Genomic DNA, 17,160 nt, shown 5'->3' on the forward strand with positions numbered 1-17,160 from the left:
GCTCCTGATTTTCTCCTTTTGTGTGGACATAAGTTTTTAACTTCTTTGGGTAAATACCAAGGAGTGTGATTGCTGGATCAAATGGTAAGAGCTTTATAAAAAACTGCCAAACTGTCTTCCAAAGTATACCAAATGGTACCTCATCAGCAATGAATGAGAGTTCCTGTTCTACATCCTTTCTGGCATCTAGTGTTATTTTTGGATTTGGACATCTTTAAGAGTATATAGTGTGATCTCCTAGTTTTATTTTTCAGTTCTCTAATGATACAGGACGTGGAGAATCTTTTCATGTGCTTGTTTGCATTTTGTATTGTAATTTTTGGTGAGGTGTCTGTTAAAGTCTTTTGCCCATTTTTTAAAAAATTTTATTTTATTATTATGTTAATCACCATACACTACATCATTAGTTTTTGATGCAGTGTTCCATGATGCATTGTTTGTATATAACACCCAGTGCTCCATGCGGAATGTTCCCTCTTTAATACCCATCACCACATTTTTAAAATCAGGTTGTTTAATTGGTTATTGTTGGGTTTTAGTTCTTTGTGTGTGTGTGTGTGTGTGTGTGTGTATGTATATATATATTTTAAGTTTTTTTATTTATTTGACAGAGAGAGAGACAGCGAGAGAGGGAACACAAGCAGAGGGAGTGGGAGAGGGAGAAGCAGGCTTCCTGCAGGGCGGGGAGCCTGATGCAGGGCTTGATCCCAGGACCCTGAGATCGTGACCTGAGCCGAAGGCAGACGCTTAACGACTGAGCCACCCAGGCGCCCCTCGTCTATATATATATTTTTAAATATATTATTTATTTGAGAGCAAGAGAGAGGGCATGAGCAGAGGGAAGGGGCAGAGGGCGAGGGAGAAACAGACTCCCCTCTGAGCAGGGAGCCTGACGTGGGGCCTCGATCCTAAGACCTGGAGATCCTGACCTGAGCCGAAGGCAGATGCTTAACCAACTGAGCCACCGAGGTGCCCCAGTCCTTTGTATATTTTGGATAATAGTCCTTTATCACACATGTCTTTTGCAAATATTTTCACTCAGTCTGGCTTCTCATTTGCTTAAAAAGATTAATTTTTGAAGTGGAATGTAGATAAGGCATTGCAAATGACCAGTAAGTTTCTTTTTTTCTTTTTTTTTTCTTTTCCAGTATCTGTGCCTTTATTTCTTTTCCTGCCTTGTCGCATTGACTAGGATTTTGAGTACCATGTTGAGTAGAGTGGGGTGGTGGTGGTGTATTGGGGGTAATATCTTTGCTTTGTTCCTGTTATTAGTGGAAAAGCATTCACCATTAAGTATGATGTTAACTGCACATATATCCTTGATGCACTTTATCAGGTCTAAGTAGTTCCCTTTTATTCCTAATTTGCTGAGACTTTCATCATGAATGAATGTTGTCACATGCTTTTTTACTATTGACTCATAAGATTGTATGGTTTTTCTTCCTTTGTGTGTTGATATAAAATTACATTAATTTTCAAATGTTGGCTTAGCCTCTTGTTTCTCTGTATAGTGCTGGATTTGATTTCCTGGTATTTTTATGGAGGATTTCTACATCTGTGTTCCTGAGGGATATTGGTCTGTAGTTTTCTTCTACTTTGTTTTCTTGCTTTGGTTATCAGGGTAGTATTGGCCTCATGAAATGAGTTGAGAATTGTTCCCACTTGTATTTTCAAAAGAGATTGAATGAGTTCTGATAGCTAGACTCAACAAATTGACTCATTTCATCAAAGTTGTCACATATGTATGTGTGGAGTATCCCTTATCCTTTTACTGTTCATGAAGTCTATAGTCTTTCCTCCCTTGTTCCTGACATTGTTAATATATGTCTTGCTGTTTTTTCTTGTTCAGTCTAGCTAGAGGTTTATCAATTTTATTGATGTTTGAAAAGATTTTCTCTTTATTTTGTTGATTTCTGCTTTTTTTAATACTAATTCCTTGTTTGGGTTTCGTTTGCTCCTCCAGTTTCTAAAGGTTAAAACAGATTGTGATCTTTCTTCTTAGATATAAGCCTTCAATACTATAAATTTCCCTAGGCATTGCTTTAGCCGAATCTCACAAATTTTGACATATTGTAGCTTCATTTTCATTTAGTTGGAAATACTTTCTAATTTATACTCAAGACTTCCTTTTTGATCCATGAATTATTTAAAAGTATTTGTTTAACTTGGAGATTTTCCTGATATCTTCTCTTACTGATTTTTAGTATAATTCCAAATTGTCAGGGAATATATTTATATGATTTCTGTTATTTTAAGTTTCCAAGGTTTTTCTCTTCTCCAATTTATGGTCTGTCTTGGTGATGGCTCCATGTGTACTTAAAAAGTTTCAATTTCAGGGCACCTGGGTGGCTCAGTTGGTTAAGCATCTGACTCTTGATCTCAGCTCAGGTCTTGATTTCAGGGTCATGAGTTGAAGCCCTGCCTTGGGCTCCATGCTGGGCATGGAGCTACTTAAAAAAAGTTTCACTTTCATCTACAGGTCCTTCTCTACTTTTTTCCTCCTTAGCAACTTGTTTGTTCAGGACACTGTGTGTGTGTGTGTGTGTGTGTGTGTGTATGCGGTTGTATTCTTTTGATGACCTTTAATATGTTCCTTTATCATCTTCATTTTTGGGGAATATTTGTTATACTTAGAGCAGGCAGTGGTCCTTAAATTTTAGTGTGCATCAGGATTACCTGGGAGGCTTGTTAAACCATAGATTACTAGGCTGCATCCCTGGGGTTTCTGATTTGGCTGGTCTGGGGTGGGGATTGAGAATTTGCATTTACCAAGTTAACCTAGTAATGGTGAGTGCTGCTCATCTGGGGACAGTACTTTAAGAAGTACAGGTCTAGGGCAGTTTTGCAACCTTGTCATTATTGACACTTTGAATTGGATAGTTCTTTGTTGTTGGGACTATCCTGTGCATTGTAGGAGGTATAGCAGCATGTCTGGTCTCTACCCACCAGATGACAGTGGTTGTGACAAGCAGAAATGTCTTCAGACTTTGCCAGATGCTTCCTGGGGTGGATAGAGGGAGGCACCCATCCCCGTTGGGTATCACTGTTCTAGGGTGCCTGGGAAAAACTCTTATATCCATATCTTTAAGTATTTTTCTTTTAGGATGGTTAGATTCTCCTTGGAGACACATTTATAATATTACAGTCTTCCTGCCTGATGGTGAAGGCCCCCTGCCAGTGTTCTGTTTGATAGATGTGGGGTGAAGGGGTAAGGGATCAGCATCTAGTATGTCTGTGTTTTCTTAATTTTCTTCATTTTAGTATTATACTCTTGCTTTCATTGTGCCTTGTGTGTTTAGTCGAGACTCTCTGTTCCCTTTCTTTCTTTTTTTTTTTTTAAGATTTTTTTATTTATGTATTTGACAGAGAGAGACACAGTGAGAGAGGAAACACAAGCAGGGGGAGTGGAAGAGGGAGAAGCAGGCTTCCTGAGGAGCAGGGATCCCAGTGTGGGGCTCAATCCCAGGACCCTGGGATCATGACCTCAGCTGAAGGCAGACGCCTAATGGCTGAGCCACCCAGGTGCCCCTCTGTGTTCCTTTTCAAGAGAAGAAAAAATTCTCTAGTCTTTTGTCGGGTTTGAGGAGGGGCAACTGCTTAGTGTGAAGTGAGGATATGTCTGTTTCTGAGACTTTGAAGTAGTCCTCTTTGTTTTAGACCTTAAGCATCTCTCATCTCATGACCCCCTGCCCTCAGCCTTACAGTATTGCGTCTTCTGGGAACTCTGCAGATTCTGGGGATTTAATTAGCGATTAGCTTTCTGCATTGAGAGTTTAGGATTCGGTTCTCTTGGGTCTGCTAAATCAATTGATCAGGTGTCCATGTGATGTCCAGCTTTAAAATTTTGTTCCAGTTGAGATTAAAAGGTCTCAGTTTGTTCTGTCATCTCTTTTTGCTAATCCTATCCCCGAAAGAGATTTGTATCTGGAATATATAAAGAATTTTTGAGGGGTGCCTGGCTGGCTCAGAAGAGCACACAACTCTTGATCTTGGGGTTTTAGTCAAGCCCCACCTTGGGTGTAGAGATTACTTAAATAAATGAAACTTAAAGAATTGTTGTAACTCAATAATAAAAAGACAAACCAATATAAAACAGGGTGAAGAATCTGAATAAATAGTTCTCCAAAGAAGATATACAAACAAGCACATGAACAGATATTCAGTGTCATTAACTATCAGGGGAATGCAAATCAAAACCACTAGAATGTTATAATTAAAAAGTGGGACAATAAATATTGGTGAGGATATGGAGAGATTGGAACCCTTATGTACTGCTGGTGCGAATGTACAATGGTACAGCCGCTTAGAATAACACTTTGGTGATTCCTCAAGTGGTTAAATGAAGAGATACATATGACCCAGTAATTCTACATCTAGATACATACCAAAGAGAAATGAAAACCTATGTCCATACCAAAACTTGTATATGAATATTTATGGCAACATAATTTATAAGAGCCCAAAGGTGGAAACAACCCAGATGTCCATCAGTTGATGAATGGCTAAACAAAATGTTGTATATCCTTGCAATAGAATAGTTTTTGGCGATAAAAAGTAAGGAAGTACTGATACATGCTACAACATGGGTGAACCATTATGCTAAATAAAAGAAGCCAGTTACAAAGACCACATATTATATAATTGCATTTATGTGAAATGTCAAGCATAGGGAAATCTGTAGAGATAGAAGGTAGATTAGTGGTTTCTTAAGGGTTGCAGTGATGGGGGAATAGGGAGGTAATAGCTAAAGGGTGTTAGTTTCTTTTAGAGAAGAAAGAGAAGAAAATTTCTAAAATTGACTTGTGATTGCACATATCTGTGAATATACTGAAAACCATTGAACTGTACACCTTAAATGGGCAAATTATATGTGAGTTGTACTTCCATAAAGCATTAAAAAATCCTTTACTATTTTAGTAGGGATTTAACAGGATATAAGAGTAGATGTATTTCTTTGGCATTTTACCTTCAGATCTTAAAATACGCTAAAATGCGATATAATTACAGGTTAGACAAATCATGGGATATTAAGGATTCTGAAAATGTTTTCTTTAAGGTTAGGAAAACACATTTAGATTTAAATTAATCTCATTTTACATATGAAACAGATTATAGTTTATCTGGGTGGATTGGTCCTTGATGTTAGACTTAGATTTGAGTCCTAACCGGGGAGTTTGTTAGCATGTCATGGAGAGGGACATATTGAACCTATCTTTGTTTCTGTATCTGAAATAGGATTGAAACCCATCTACCTCAGAGTTATTGAGGATTAAAAGAGCTGGCATTGTATTAGCTCCAATTTATTGAACACCATCAATGTGTTTGATGTTTGCATTTTACATACATGTCATTCAGTCCTTAGAAAGCCATGTGTTCTGGGGCACCTGGGTGGCTCAGTCAGTTAAGCGTCTGCCTTTGGCTCAGGTCATGATATCAGGGTTGTGGGATAGAGTCCCGAGTTGGGCTCTCTGCTCAGCAGGGAGTCTGCTTCTCCCTCTGCCTCTCCCCTGATCGTTCTTGCTTGCTTTCTTTCTTTCTCAAATAAAATCTTTTAAAAAAAAGAAAACAGAAAAATAGAAAACCATGTATTCTGCTGCTCATTACATTGTTACTCTTTCTGGTAGCTACCAAAGGGAGAAATGACATGTCAGTAATAGGAGAATGGTTAAATTATTGATTGGCCTCTCTTTATAGGGTATTATCAAATGGTGTTTTACAAAGATTTTGTAGTTATTTGGAAATTGTTATCTTAGATAAAAAGGTTATATATTTTTAGATGAAGGAGAGCTCAGGTGGAAAAGCTCCAAAATATTTACTGTAGCATTATTTTGCATTATCGTTTTTTTTTTTGTTTTTAAGATTTTATTTATTTATTTGACAGAAAGAGACACAGCCAGAGAGGGAACACAAGCAGGGGGAGTGGGAGAGTGAGAAGCAGACTTCCCCCCGAGCAGGGAGCCCAATGCGGGGCTCGATCCCAGGACCCTGGGATCTTGACCCAAGCCAAAGGCAGACGATTAATGACTCATATTTTGCATTGTCTTTATGATTAAAAAACAACAAACAGTTGCTTACACTGAGTGTTGTAACTTGATTATGGAAAATTTCATTCATACGCAAAGGTAGAGTGTGATGAACTTTCATGCACTTCTCATTTTCAACAATGATTGACATATAGTCTGTCTTGTTTTTATATCCCTCTACACTTCCCCTTCCCTGCTTTCTGCAAGATTTTATAAAATCTCAGGTATTACTTAATGTGTCTTCCTACTTATTTTGACAACCAAACATATCCCCTTTCTATTTCCAAAACATTCCCTTGGTGATAGCACCTTCATCTTTTGAGACCCATTTCTGTAGGGCATTAGGAGTGGTTTAAGATGCGATACTTTTCTTAATTTGGACTGATTCTCTGAGGTAGTCTGTTAACATAGATTCCTTGGCCTACTCTGAGATTTCCTGATTTGGAGGGTGGGATAGGCCTAAGCATACAGGTGCTTGTGAAAGAAAACACTGATCTAACATGGAATAAATAAGGTTTTTTTAATAGTATGAAGATCTTTTCTCTGTGTTTGCATGTTATTCTTGTCCCTGGAAAGCCTTTCTTCAGGTTTTCTTGGCTACTTCCTAATCTGCCGTAGTTTTCATTGGAAAGCTTTCTTTAATTGCCCTTGTGCTTCCTCTGTACTTTGTGGTTTACCTAACTCTTTCATTGCTGTCCTTCAAGGAAAGATTTTTGCTCTGTATCGCTGCATGTGGACAATAGTGTGTGTGTGTGTGTGTGTGTGTGTGTGTGTGTGTGTATAGATAGTACTTCTTGTTAATGAATGTTGAATGAAAACCGTGGGGAAGAAAGTAAGTATAATAGGCCAAGAATATGAGGTTGGCTGTATATGTATTCAACTAGAACGAGCAGGACTGGAGATGGAAAGCTGAGGCATAGATTATTGTAAACATGGTAGCAGCTATGTATGGCTTGAACTATTGTTAGCACCATTGATACAAAAAGAACAAGGATATTGGGAAGAAATGAGTTGTCAGGCCTTAGCAGAAAGTTGAATATATAGGACATGTGTACTTACAATACAACCTTAGTGTTGGAGATGAGTGAAATGTTAATACTCATTTCACACTATGATTAAGATACTGACACAGAAAAGATGTTTCTTTATATTGTTTGAATTGTAATATCTGTAGTAGGGGCCTTTTTGAAGTACTAGTAGAAACTAGACTAGATGGTGTTATGCAAACACCTGTAATAATTATTTTATTTTTATGTTATTTAGTTCAAGGAAGAAATTTCTAAACGTTTCAAATCACATACTGACCAACTTGTGTTGATATTTGCTGGAAAAATTTTAAAAGATCAAGATACTTTGAGTCAGCATGGAATTCATGATGGACTTACTGTTCACCTTGTCATCAAAACACAAAACAGGTATGTTTTTAGAAGACCTAGAACTTTAAACTGTGAATAAATGTTTATACAGTTAACCCTTGAATAATGCAAGTGTTCGGGGCACCAATCCCCATGTAGTCAAAAATCTGAGTATACCTTTTGACTCCCCCAAAACTGAACTACTCTAGCCTGCTGTTGAGTGGAAGCCTTGCTGGTAATGTAAACAGTTGATTAACACATATTTTGTATGTTATACATATTATATACTGTTTTCATACTATAAGCTAGAGAAAAATGTTATTAAGAAAATCATAGGAGGGTGCCTGGGTGGCTCAGTTGGTTAAGCGACTGCCTTCAGCTCAGGTCATGATCCCGGAGTTCCAGGATCGAGTGGCGCATTGGGCTCCCGGCTCAGCGGGGAGTCTGCTTCTCCCTCTGACACTCACCCCTCTCATACTTTCTCTCTCTCTCTCTCAAATAAATAAAATCTTTAAAAAAAAAAAGAAATCATAAGGAAAATACATTTATAGTACTGTCCTATCTTTATTGAAAAAAAAAACTCCAAGTATAATTGGACCTCTGTAGTTCAAACCTTTGTTCTAGAGTCAACTGTATTTCTTTAAAAAAAAAAAAAAACAGTCTTGGGGCGCCTGGGTGGCTCAGTTGGTTAAGTGTCTGCCTTCTGCTCAGGTCATGATCTCAGGGTTGTGGGATTGAGCCCCACGTTGGGCTTCCTTGCTTAGTGGGGAGTCTGCTTCTCCCTCTCCCTTTGCCCCTACCCCTGCTTGTGCTCACATGTGTGCGCACACTCTCTCTCAAATAAATAAATAAAATCTTTAAAAAAAATAGCAAAAAATAACCAGTCTTGGCTTTACATGGCTTTCTCTGCCATTAATATGTAAATAGATTAAAATTCATTTATTTGTTGTTGATAACAAGTTAAAAAAACGAATGATTCAGTAATGCTGATGCTTACACATTTGATATTTTAGGGAATTCATCAGTATCGAGTCATATTTCTAAATTAAGTCAATTCTAAATTATTTGCATTATAGAATAAGCAAATTAGTATGTTTTTAGCGATGTTTTTTGTTTTAGGGAGATTTTTGGACAAGATCAAAGGTGACTCATCTCCTTGACAAACCACAAATGAGTAGCCATTTTTCATTATCAATTTTTTTAAGGTTTTATTTATTAGAGAGCATGAGCGAGCACAAGTGGGGTGGGGCAGAAGTAGAGGGAGAAGCAGGCTCCCCGCTGAGCAGGGAGCCAGGTGCAGGGCTCTATCCCAGAACCCTGGGATCATGACCTGAGCCGAAGGCAGATGCTTAACCGGCTGAGCCACTCAGGTGCCCTTCATTATCAGTTTTTAAGAGACACCTTCATATTGTGTATCACTAATAAAAAATACTGCCGAACTGTTATGTTTTCTTTTCACTTGAAATTTTTATTCTATATTTAGTGAAAGAGCTCCTTTAGACTCATTTTTGGATATAACTCTTATGCATGCATACAAAGAAAATATACATGAAATAAATTGGTTAAAGTCTTCCTAACACTACTTCATATTGAGTGATTCTTTTGAATCACGTTTTGACGTCGTCATAAGTATTCATGTTTTTGCATATGTGATGAAACTCTACTGTTGAGAGGTTGTGGTGCAGCATTTCATAAAAGAGTGCTACGATATTTTCTCCAGGAGTTTCTTCCAAGCCACTGACACCCATTCTGCAAAGTTTTATGCTGGCTTTCCCCCAACAGCAAGTAGTTGTTTCCCTGACAAAAAATTCATTCCTTCTGTTCTGTTCTTACGCTTTTCTGTATACATAGTAACTTTATTAGTACCAATTAATGGTGAAATTTTCCTGAAGACTTTTTTTTTTAATTTTATTTATTTGAGAGAGAGCGAGCATAAGCAGGGGGAAGGGCGGAGGGAGAGGCAGAAGCAGACTCCCCACTGAGCAGAAAGCCTGATGTGGGGCTCAATCCCAGGACCCCAGGATCATGACCTGAGCCGAAGACAGATATTTAACTGACTGAGTCACCCAGGTGCCCCTCCTGAAGACATTTTATGTGCTATTAAATAACACAGCATGTCTGGTATAATCACTTAGTTGAAGTCCTACAGAATACCTCTGCATAGGCATGACAATTGGTGCCTGGTTGTCAGCAATTGTAAGACAGATCTTGATTTCAGAAATGTTAATAATGAAAAAATGTACATCTTAGAATCAATGAAAGAAGCAGTGAGATTCAGAGCTCTTAACTGGTATCAGATGGAAGGGGTTTCCAATAACGTATCTCTATTTTTTTTACCTAAAGATAATATTAAGTAATTAAAACAATACAAGTTATTACTGGTATTGATTTCTCAGTTTGCTTTTGGTGATCTCTTTTTATATTTTACTTTTAACAATTTCAAGAGGCTGAGTAGAACTGCCCCCAATCCTCAAGAACTTAGAAGGGAGTAGATAAAAAAATTGCTTATATAGTCAAGCTTTGTGGGTGTGACTAGTCATTGATTTCTCTTCTCTGGGGTGACCCATCTCCATATCTTACATTATCATTATGCTTGAAAGTAGTGAAATATTTATGTACCTATACTGGAGGTGGGGAGCAGTTGAAGTATAGTTTAACTTGTATAGGGTTTTGCTGTGCTTCTTCATATTTATGTTCTTAATGCTTAGTTATCTCAGGGTATTTACCTTATGACAATTTGAATTGGTCTGAAAACTTACACTTTTATTTCTGAGAATTCTGGAATTTCAGAGGTTCTTTTAAAAATAATTAGCTCCACTGTTTATACCAGGATTTGGTTATTTTTCCTAGGCCTCAGGATCATTCAGCTCAGCAAACAAATACCAGTGGGAGCAACGTTACCACATCCACAGCTCCTAGTACTAACTCCACATCTGGTTCTGCCACTAGCAACCCTTTTGGTTTAGGTAAGTGTCTTTAATTATTTTACAGGGATAGGAAAAAAACTCCTTTTCACCCAGGGTGGTTTTGGATAAAATGATAGAATTAAACATTAAGTCACTTCCACAACAATAACAATTATTATGTTTGTAGCTTACTTCTTCAATTGTAGGTGTTAAGGAAGTATTTGGGAATACAGATTGCTTGGTTAGCTTACATTTACATTTAATAAGTGATAAATTAGCGGCACTTTTTTTTTTAAATAATCAAAGAGATGTAGCATATGTGTACCTGATCTGACTTACACATCATTGAATCTGAGGAAGATTAGCTAATTGTTGATCATAAGCTAAGCTAACCTCCTGAATATAATTTTCTGATTTGTAAAACGAAGGACTTTAGGGCCTAGGGGCAAGTCCATTGGCTAAGGAGCTCCTGCATCAGCCCAAACCACTTTTCTTATATCAGTTTTATAGTGAGGTTCTGTGGAAGGTTTTGTTGAGGAAAAAGAGTATTCTGAAACTAACAGACACTTCAATTAGAAAGCTAAATGGTTTGGTGCTTCTTTCAGTTCTTAAGTTGTATAGTAGTACCTTGAAAAGACATTTTAAAAAAATATGTATAGTTTGCACATCAAGGATCATATCTTATATCTTCCCTTTCTTCCAGAAAAAGTTTTTTAGTAATTTAGTTCTACTGTGCCAGCTATGTTGGAAACCTTTTAGGGTATGGCAGGGATTCACATTTCCTTTTTTTTTTTTTTTTTTTTTTTTTTAGTTTTTACATTTTTGCTGCTCTTGTTTTCTAGAATGATCTTAGGGTAAATGTATCTCTTTTGGTAAATTTTAGATGGCAGAATTATTGACATGAACAATCTGGAGAGATTAGGATGAAATGATTTAATGTTCAGAGTCATGAAAGGTATTGTTGAAGTAAATCTCTTCCCTCTTCCTTCACTTTATAGGCAATTCTCTTCTCTCATTTTATAGGCAAAGAAATTGAAGCCCAGAAAAGCTTTTAGTTAATTTGTCTGAGGCCACACATCTCCCCCATTTCCTTCCATTTCCAGTCTCATTCCTATCCCCTCCTGTCTCAGTTGCTTTTCTTCATCATTTATTCCATTTACCCTATATAGTTAGCTTTTCTTTTTTGGTGCCTCTTTTCATGAAGACCCAGCCCATGTATAAAAGCTACAGAATCGCACCATCACCCTTTCCTTTGCTTCTCTTCTTAGCTGTCTTTGGAAGAGGCATTTTCCTTTTTCTGTCTGTATTTCCCTTTCACTAAGTTTGCTGTGCTCTGTTGTTTCCCCCATCACTTCATTGAAAATTCATTTGGTAAGGTCACTATTGACCTCTTGGCTTGCCAAATTTAGTGGACACGTTTTTGTTTTTGTTTTTGTTTTTTTTAAAGATTTTATTTATTTATTTGAGAGAGAGAGAGAGCACATGAGAGGGGGGAGGGCCAGAGGGAGAAGCAGGCTCCCCACTGAGCAGGGAGCCCGATGTGGGACTCGATCCCGGGACTCCAGGATCATGACCTGAGCCAAAGGCAGTCGCCCAACCAACTGAGCCACCCAGGCACCCACGTTTTTGTTTTAATTCAGTTTCTCTCAGTGCTTACCAGTCTGTCCTTGAAATTTTCTTCCTGTTAACTCCTGTTACTGTTTTTCCCTGGTTAATTTTCTGGCTTTTTCTTTCTGTCTCATTTATGGGTTTCTTTTCTTTTGATTGGTATTGTTCCCCAGAGTACTGCCTTGTCTTTCTTCTTGTTATGACATTATCTTCCTCCTGTATCTTGGTGATTCTCAAATCTGTTCCTCAGCCCATAGCACTTGTGAACTCTGTGTCTTTATTCAGCTCTCCTCTTTGATATTACTTGATGTTCTCTAGTACTTTAGCCTGTGTGTGTCTCCTCAGAAAGCAAAGGAAAACAAATGCAGAAACTCTTACCTTGCCCCTCAAACTACTGCCTCTTCCCCACTAATTCTCTCCATACCTCTTCTCTATCCCATCCCTTGCAAATATTCCCTGTTGTTACTTCCTTGATGCAGTTCCTTGACTTTTTAAAAAATCTGTAATGTTTACTCTGAGTCATTCTACACTTACTAGAATAAGAACATCTGAAGTGACTGTTGTGCTTAAAATCTATCAAGACTTTAAGATTTAGCTTTTGCCTATCTCTCCATTCTCATTTCTTAACACAGCTCAGCAGTTTTATTAGGTTATTTATCTTTTGGTAATAGATAACCTCAAACTCAGTAGCTTCTTACCACAAAGCTTAATTTCTTGCTCCAGAGCTTTCCTTCATTCTGCAGTGAAGCCCCCATCTACATGGTCAGTCCTCAGGGACTCAGGCTAATGGAATCCTGCCATCTTGTAGCTACATCACTTGGGACATGGCAGAAGAGATAGCCAAGAGTCTCAAGCTGGACATTCTGTACTTTGGCCAGAAGTGATGCATTTTTTGCAGTCCTTTGGTCGTAACTGGTCACATGGGTCTGTCCAACTGCAAAAGAAATAAAAGGCTGCACATGGAATGTTTGGTGAGCACTGCTGTCTGCCATTCTAGTCAGACTGAATTTTTTGTGATTTCAGGAACACATCAGTAGTCATATTTATCTCTATGCTTTTTGTATATAATGTTTGTTGTGCTTAGTATTAAATCTTTCTTCCAATCCTTCCCATTTCTTGCCATCCTATTCATTCCCTGTATTCATTAAGTGTCATCTTAGGAAGTAGCCATCCCACTTAGGTACTATATCACCATAGTATCATATGACTATTTCTGTTAAAGTACTTACTCTGTATTTGTTTTCCTTGTCTGCCTTCCCACTACATTGAGTTCTGTATGTTGTACTTGTTTCTTATCATGTTATTCCCTATGTGGGTAGCATAGTCCTTGGCCTATTAGAAAGTGCTCAGTAAATAAAACAAATACAAAAACTCTTCTCTTGCCCCTTAAACTACAACTTCTTCCCTGCTAAATCTCTTTCCATACCTCTTCTCTATGCAGTTATTCCCTCTTGTTACTTGAATGAATGCATTTGGTTGGTTACGTAATTTTGACAGTTAACATTTTATGATAATCACTCAGTCATCTTGGATCTGTTAGGTTTTTCCATGACTTAATTCCTCTAAAGAGACATCTGTTTCCATTGTATGTCCTGGCCTTTTCTCTCCTTGATGAGCAGCAGCTCTGTTCTAACTAGAGTTCATAGGTGAATTCTACTAGCTCGTCTGGAAAAAGATTTTAGAAGTATAATCCAGTTCATATTTTTCATCTTTTCTTTGAGAGGGCATGTTCTAGGTTATCTCTTTGACACCAACCAACCCTCCAACACCATCTGGGTGTCTTTTAGTTCAGTTCTGACAGTACCTACCTTGAGTTAGTGTCCGATCCCATAGATTTAAAAGTGTGTCATTCAGTCCCCCAAGACTGCCTCTCCTTCAGATACCAGTCTAGGTACTGGAGCCTGTGTTTTGACCTGCAGGCTATAAATTGGGGGGGTCCCACAGTTCCCCTCCTCATTTGATAATTTGCTAGAACAACTCACAAAATTCAGGAAAACACTACTTATGTTTACCAGTTTATTAGAAATAAACAAATGGAAGAGAAGCATAGGGCAAGAAATGGGGGTGTAGGAGAGTGCAGAGTTCCCATGCCCTAGAAGTGTTCACCAACAGGAAAGTTTTCTGAATCTCATTGCTCAAGAGTTTTTACAGAGCTCAATCTCTAATCTAGCTCTTTTCCCTTCCCTTCCTGGAGGTTGGTGGGTGGGACTAGAAGTACCAACTCTTGTCACTTGGTCTTTTTGGTGATCACCCATCCAGAAGCTATCTAGGTGCCCCACACTAAGTAAGTAATTGGCATAAATGAAGTGTGATCTAAAGGGGCTTGTAATGTAGAACAGAAGACACTCCCTTTACTCGGGAAATTCTAAGGCTTTTAGGAGCTCTGTGCCCGGAATCTGGGACAAAGACCAAAAATATATTGTATTATATCACACGTAGGAAATACATATTTAAAGTATATATTTTTAAAGATTTTATTTATGTATTTGTCAGCACAAGCAGGGGGAGTGGCAGGTAGAGGGAGAGGGAGAAGCAGACTCCCTGCTGAGCAAAGAGCCCCATGTGGGACTCGATTCCAGGACCCTGGGATCATGACCTGAGCCAAAGGCAGACATTTAACCAACTGAGCCACACAGCAAATACATATTTTAGTTTGTTTTATTATTTAAAATTAAATAACAAAGTGAGTGGATTTTTGGCTAGTATTAATTACAGAAATCAAACATGTATTTTTAAAAGTAATAGGAATTCTGTGTGCTTTAAAATGGTTTCCTAGGGCGCCTGGGTGGCTCAGCCGGTTAAGCATCTGTTTTTGGCTCAGGTCATGATCCCAGGGTCCTAAGATCGAGTCCCACATCGGGCTCCCTGTTCAGTGGGAAGCCTGCTTCTCCCTCTCCCTCTACCCCTCCCACCCCCACCCCCAACCCCTTGCTCGCTCTCAAATAAAATCTTTAAAAACAAGTGGTTTTCCATAATGGGACTATTGAGTCAGTATTTTTGCATTTTCATATTTTAGCACAGTCATATTAATGATAAAATTTCTGACTTTTATTTATGTGTCTTTTTCCCTTTATCTTAGGTGGCCTTGGAGGGCTTGCAGGTCTGAGTAGCTTGGGTTTGAATACTACTAACTTCTCTGAACTACAAAGCCAGATGCAGCGGCAACTTATGTCCAATCCTGAAATGATGGTCCAGATTATGGAGAATCCCTTTGTCCAGAGCATGCTCTCAAATCCTGACCTGATGAGGCAGTTAATTATGGCCAATCCACAAATGCAGCAGTTGATTCAGAGAAATCCAGAAATTAGTCATATGCTGAATAATCCAGATATTATGAGACAAGTATGTGGAAAGTTCTTTCAGCTCACTTAGCTAAAGAATTATATACTTAGTTCTTAATTTTTTATGCTTAAGGAGCTTGCCTTTTGTAGATGGCTAAGCTACAAAAAGAAATCCTGGTATTCGTTTAAGAAAATTCAACAACACACTAATTTGGACTATTTGAAATTTGAATTTTCTGCTATATTTTAAAGATCACTGTAAACAGTTATTTTGCAGATTTAAGAAACAAAAAGAATCCGATTCAGGAGATGGGCATTCATTCACAACAGAGTGCTTCTTTCTTGGTGTTATTTGAATGTTAGATTGAGGTGACGACATCCAGCAGGAATTATTGGAAATAAGTTTCTGATTTAATTTTTGAAGACTGCTAATTCATAGTTAGAAAACTTGTAAACAAATCAGCTCTGCTGGTTAGTAGCTAAATTAATTCATGTGTATTTCAGTGCCTTTTTATATGGATATCTTTTTCGTAGACATTGGAACTTGCCAGGAATCCGGCAATGATGCAGGAAATGATGAGAAACCAGGACCGAGCCTTGAGCAACCTAGAAAGCATCCCAGGGGGATACAATGCTTTACGGCGCATGTACACAGATATTCAGGAACCAATGCTGAGTGCTGCACAAGAACAGGTGATAATGCAGGCCCCTAAGGCGTAGGCCAAAGGGCAGCTCCTGTTTTAACAAATATGTGTGTGATTGAAGGGTACCTTTATATGGGGAGTACAGTTTTCATTCAAAAAAGAGTTTCATATCTGTAATTTAAAACAAAAGCTTATTCTTTATGATTTTTGTGTCTTTTATTACAGTTTGGTGGTAATCCATTTGCTTCCCTAGTGAGCAATACATCCTCAGGTGAAGGTAGTCAACCTTCCCGTACAGAAAATAGAGATCCATTACCCAATCCATGGGCTCCACAGGCTTCCCAGAGTTCATCGGCTTCCAGTGGGACCACCAGTGCTGTGGGGGGCACTGCTGGTAGTGCTGCCAGTGGCACTTCTGGGCAGAGTTCATCTGCGCCAAATTTGGGGCCTGGATTAGGAGGTAGGCTCATAACAGCTCACACTGTTTTTCTTTGTTATCCTCACTTATTGGAATAATGAAAACATTTTTTATACTGTTATTCTTTGTGCTTTGTGTGTGTGTGTGTGTGTGTGAAGTAACTTTTATGAATTATCTTTTCGTGTTGCAAGTTTTTCAGTGGAATTTTTAAATATGTAGTGATTAGTATTAATCACTTGTGTGCATTATAGTGGAAAGGGTTACTGATGAGATGACCACCCACTTCTCCCAAAACTATCTTATGGATGGTTTTGGGAGAAGTGGGTGGTCGTCTTGTTTCAACAGTAGGAAAACAAGTGCAGAGAGAATACAGTTACCTGTGGACTCCCTACTGGAGCATGTGTTTTCTTGGCTTTAGTCTAGTTTCTATGGTAGATTGGTGGATTCTCACACTCCAGTCCTAAAACCAGGGCTAAATGGGCTGGATCAGAGCACCTGCCTGCTTTGTTACAAGTCCGATTCCCGGGTCCTAACCTCAGACCTCATGGATTGGAATCATCTACAGCGGCTTTAAGATCTGTTTATAAAGCTGCTGGAGATTCTGATATGTGAACAGGTTAGGAATTTACTTTTGATCATTTCTCCATAGACTACACTCAATAAATGGAAGTCCTTTTGTCAGCTATTCAGATGATAAGCATTAGGTCTAAAATCTGTAGCTAGAGTGATGATTTTAGTTCTAGTGCTTGGCATGGAAATGAGAAGAAATGAAAGCATGGGGCCACTTCCCTCAGGTGAGGAGGACCTGGATATGCTTTCAGAGATGGCTGGTGTTTGGCAGAGGGAGTGGAAAGGTGAGGTGCTGGATGAGGAATTTTTCAAAAGGTCATTACTGAGAGAAGTCATAATGGAGAGTCATTGGTGG

The 17,160-nt window shown here is 38.4% G+C and overlaps 1 protein-coding gene across 2 annotated transcripts in view; it reads left to right on the plus strand.

Moving 5' to 3' along the window:
* Window positions 1-17,160, plus strand: part of UBQLN1 (ubiquilin 1) — a 52,043-nt gene that overhangs the window by 21,912 nt on the left and 12,971 nt on the right. For both annotated transcript variants that reach the window (XM_027615574.2, XM_027615575.2), the window contains exons 2-6: window positions 7,287-7,438; window positions 10,229-10,344; window positions 14,972-15,234; window positions 15,708-15,866; window positions 16,043-16,277. In XM_027615574.2, the coding sequence (XP_027471375.1) occupies window positions 7,287-7,438; window positions 10,229-10,344; window positions 14,972-15,234; window positions 15,708-15,866; window positions 16,043-16,277 (925 nt within the window). The remainder of the gene's footprint in view (window positions 1-7,286; window positions 7,439-10,228; window positions 10,345-14,971; window positions 15,235-15,707; window positions 15,867-16,042; window positions 16,278-17,160) is intronic.

The sequence above is a fragment of the Zalophus californianus genome, chromosome 13 (genome assembly GCF_009762305.2).
Source record: "Zalophus californianus isolate mZalCal1 chromosome 13, mZalCal1.pri.v2, whole genome shotgun sequence".
Classification (NCBI taxonomy): Eukaryota; Metazoa; Chordata; class Mammalia; order Carnivora; family Otariidae; genus Zalophus; species Zalophus californianus.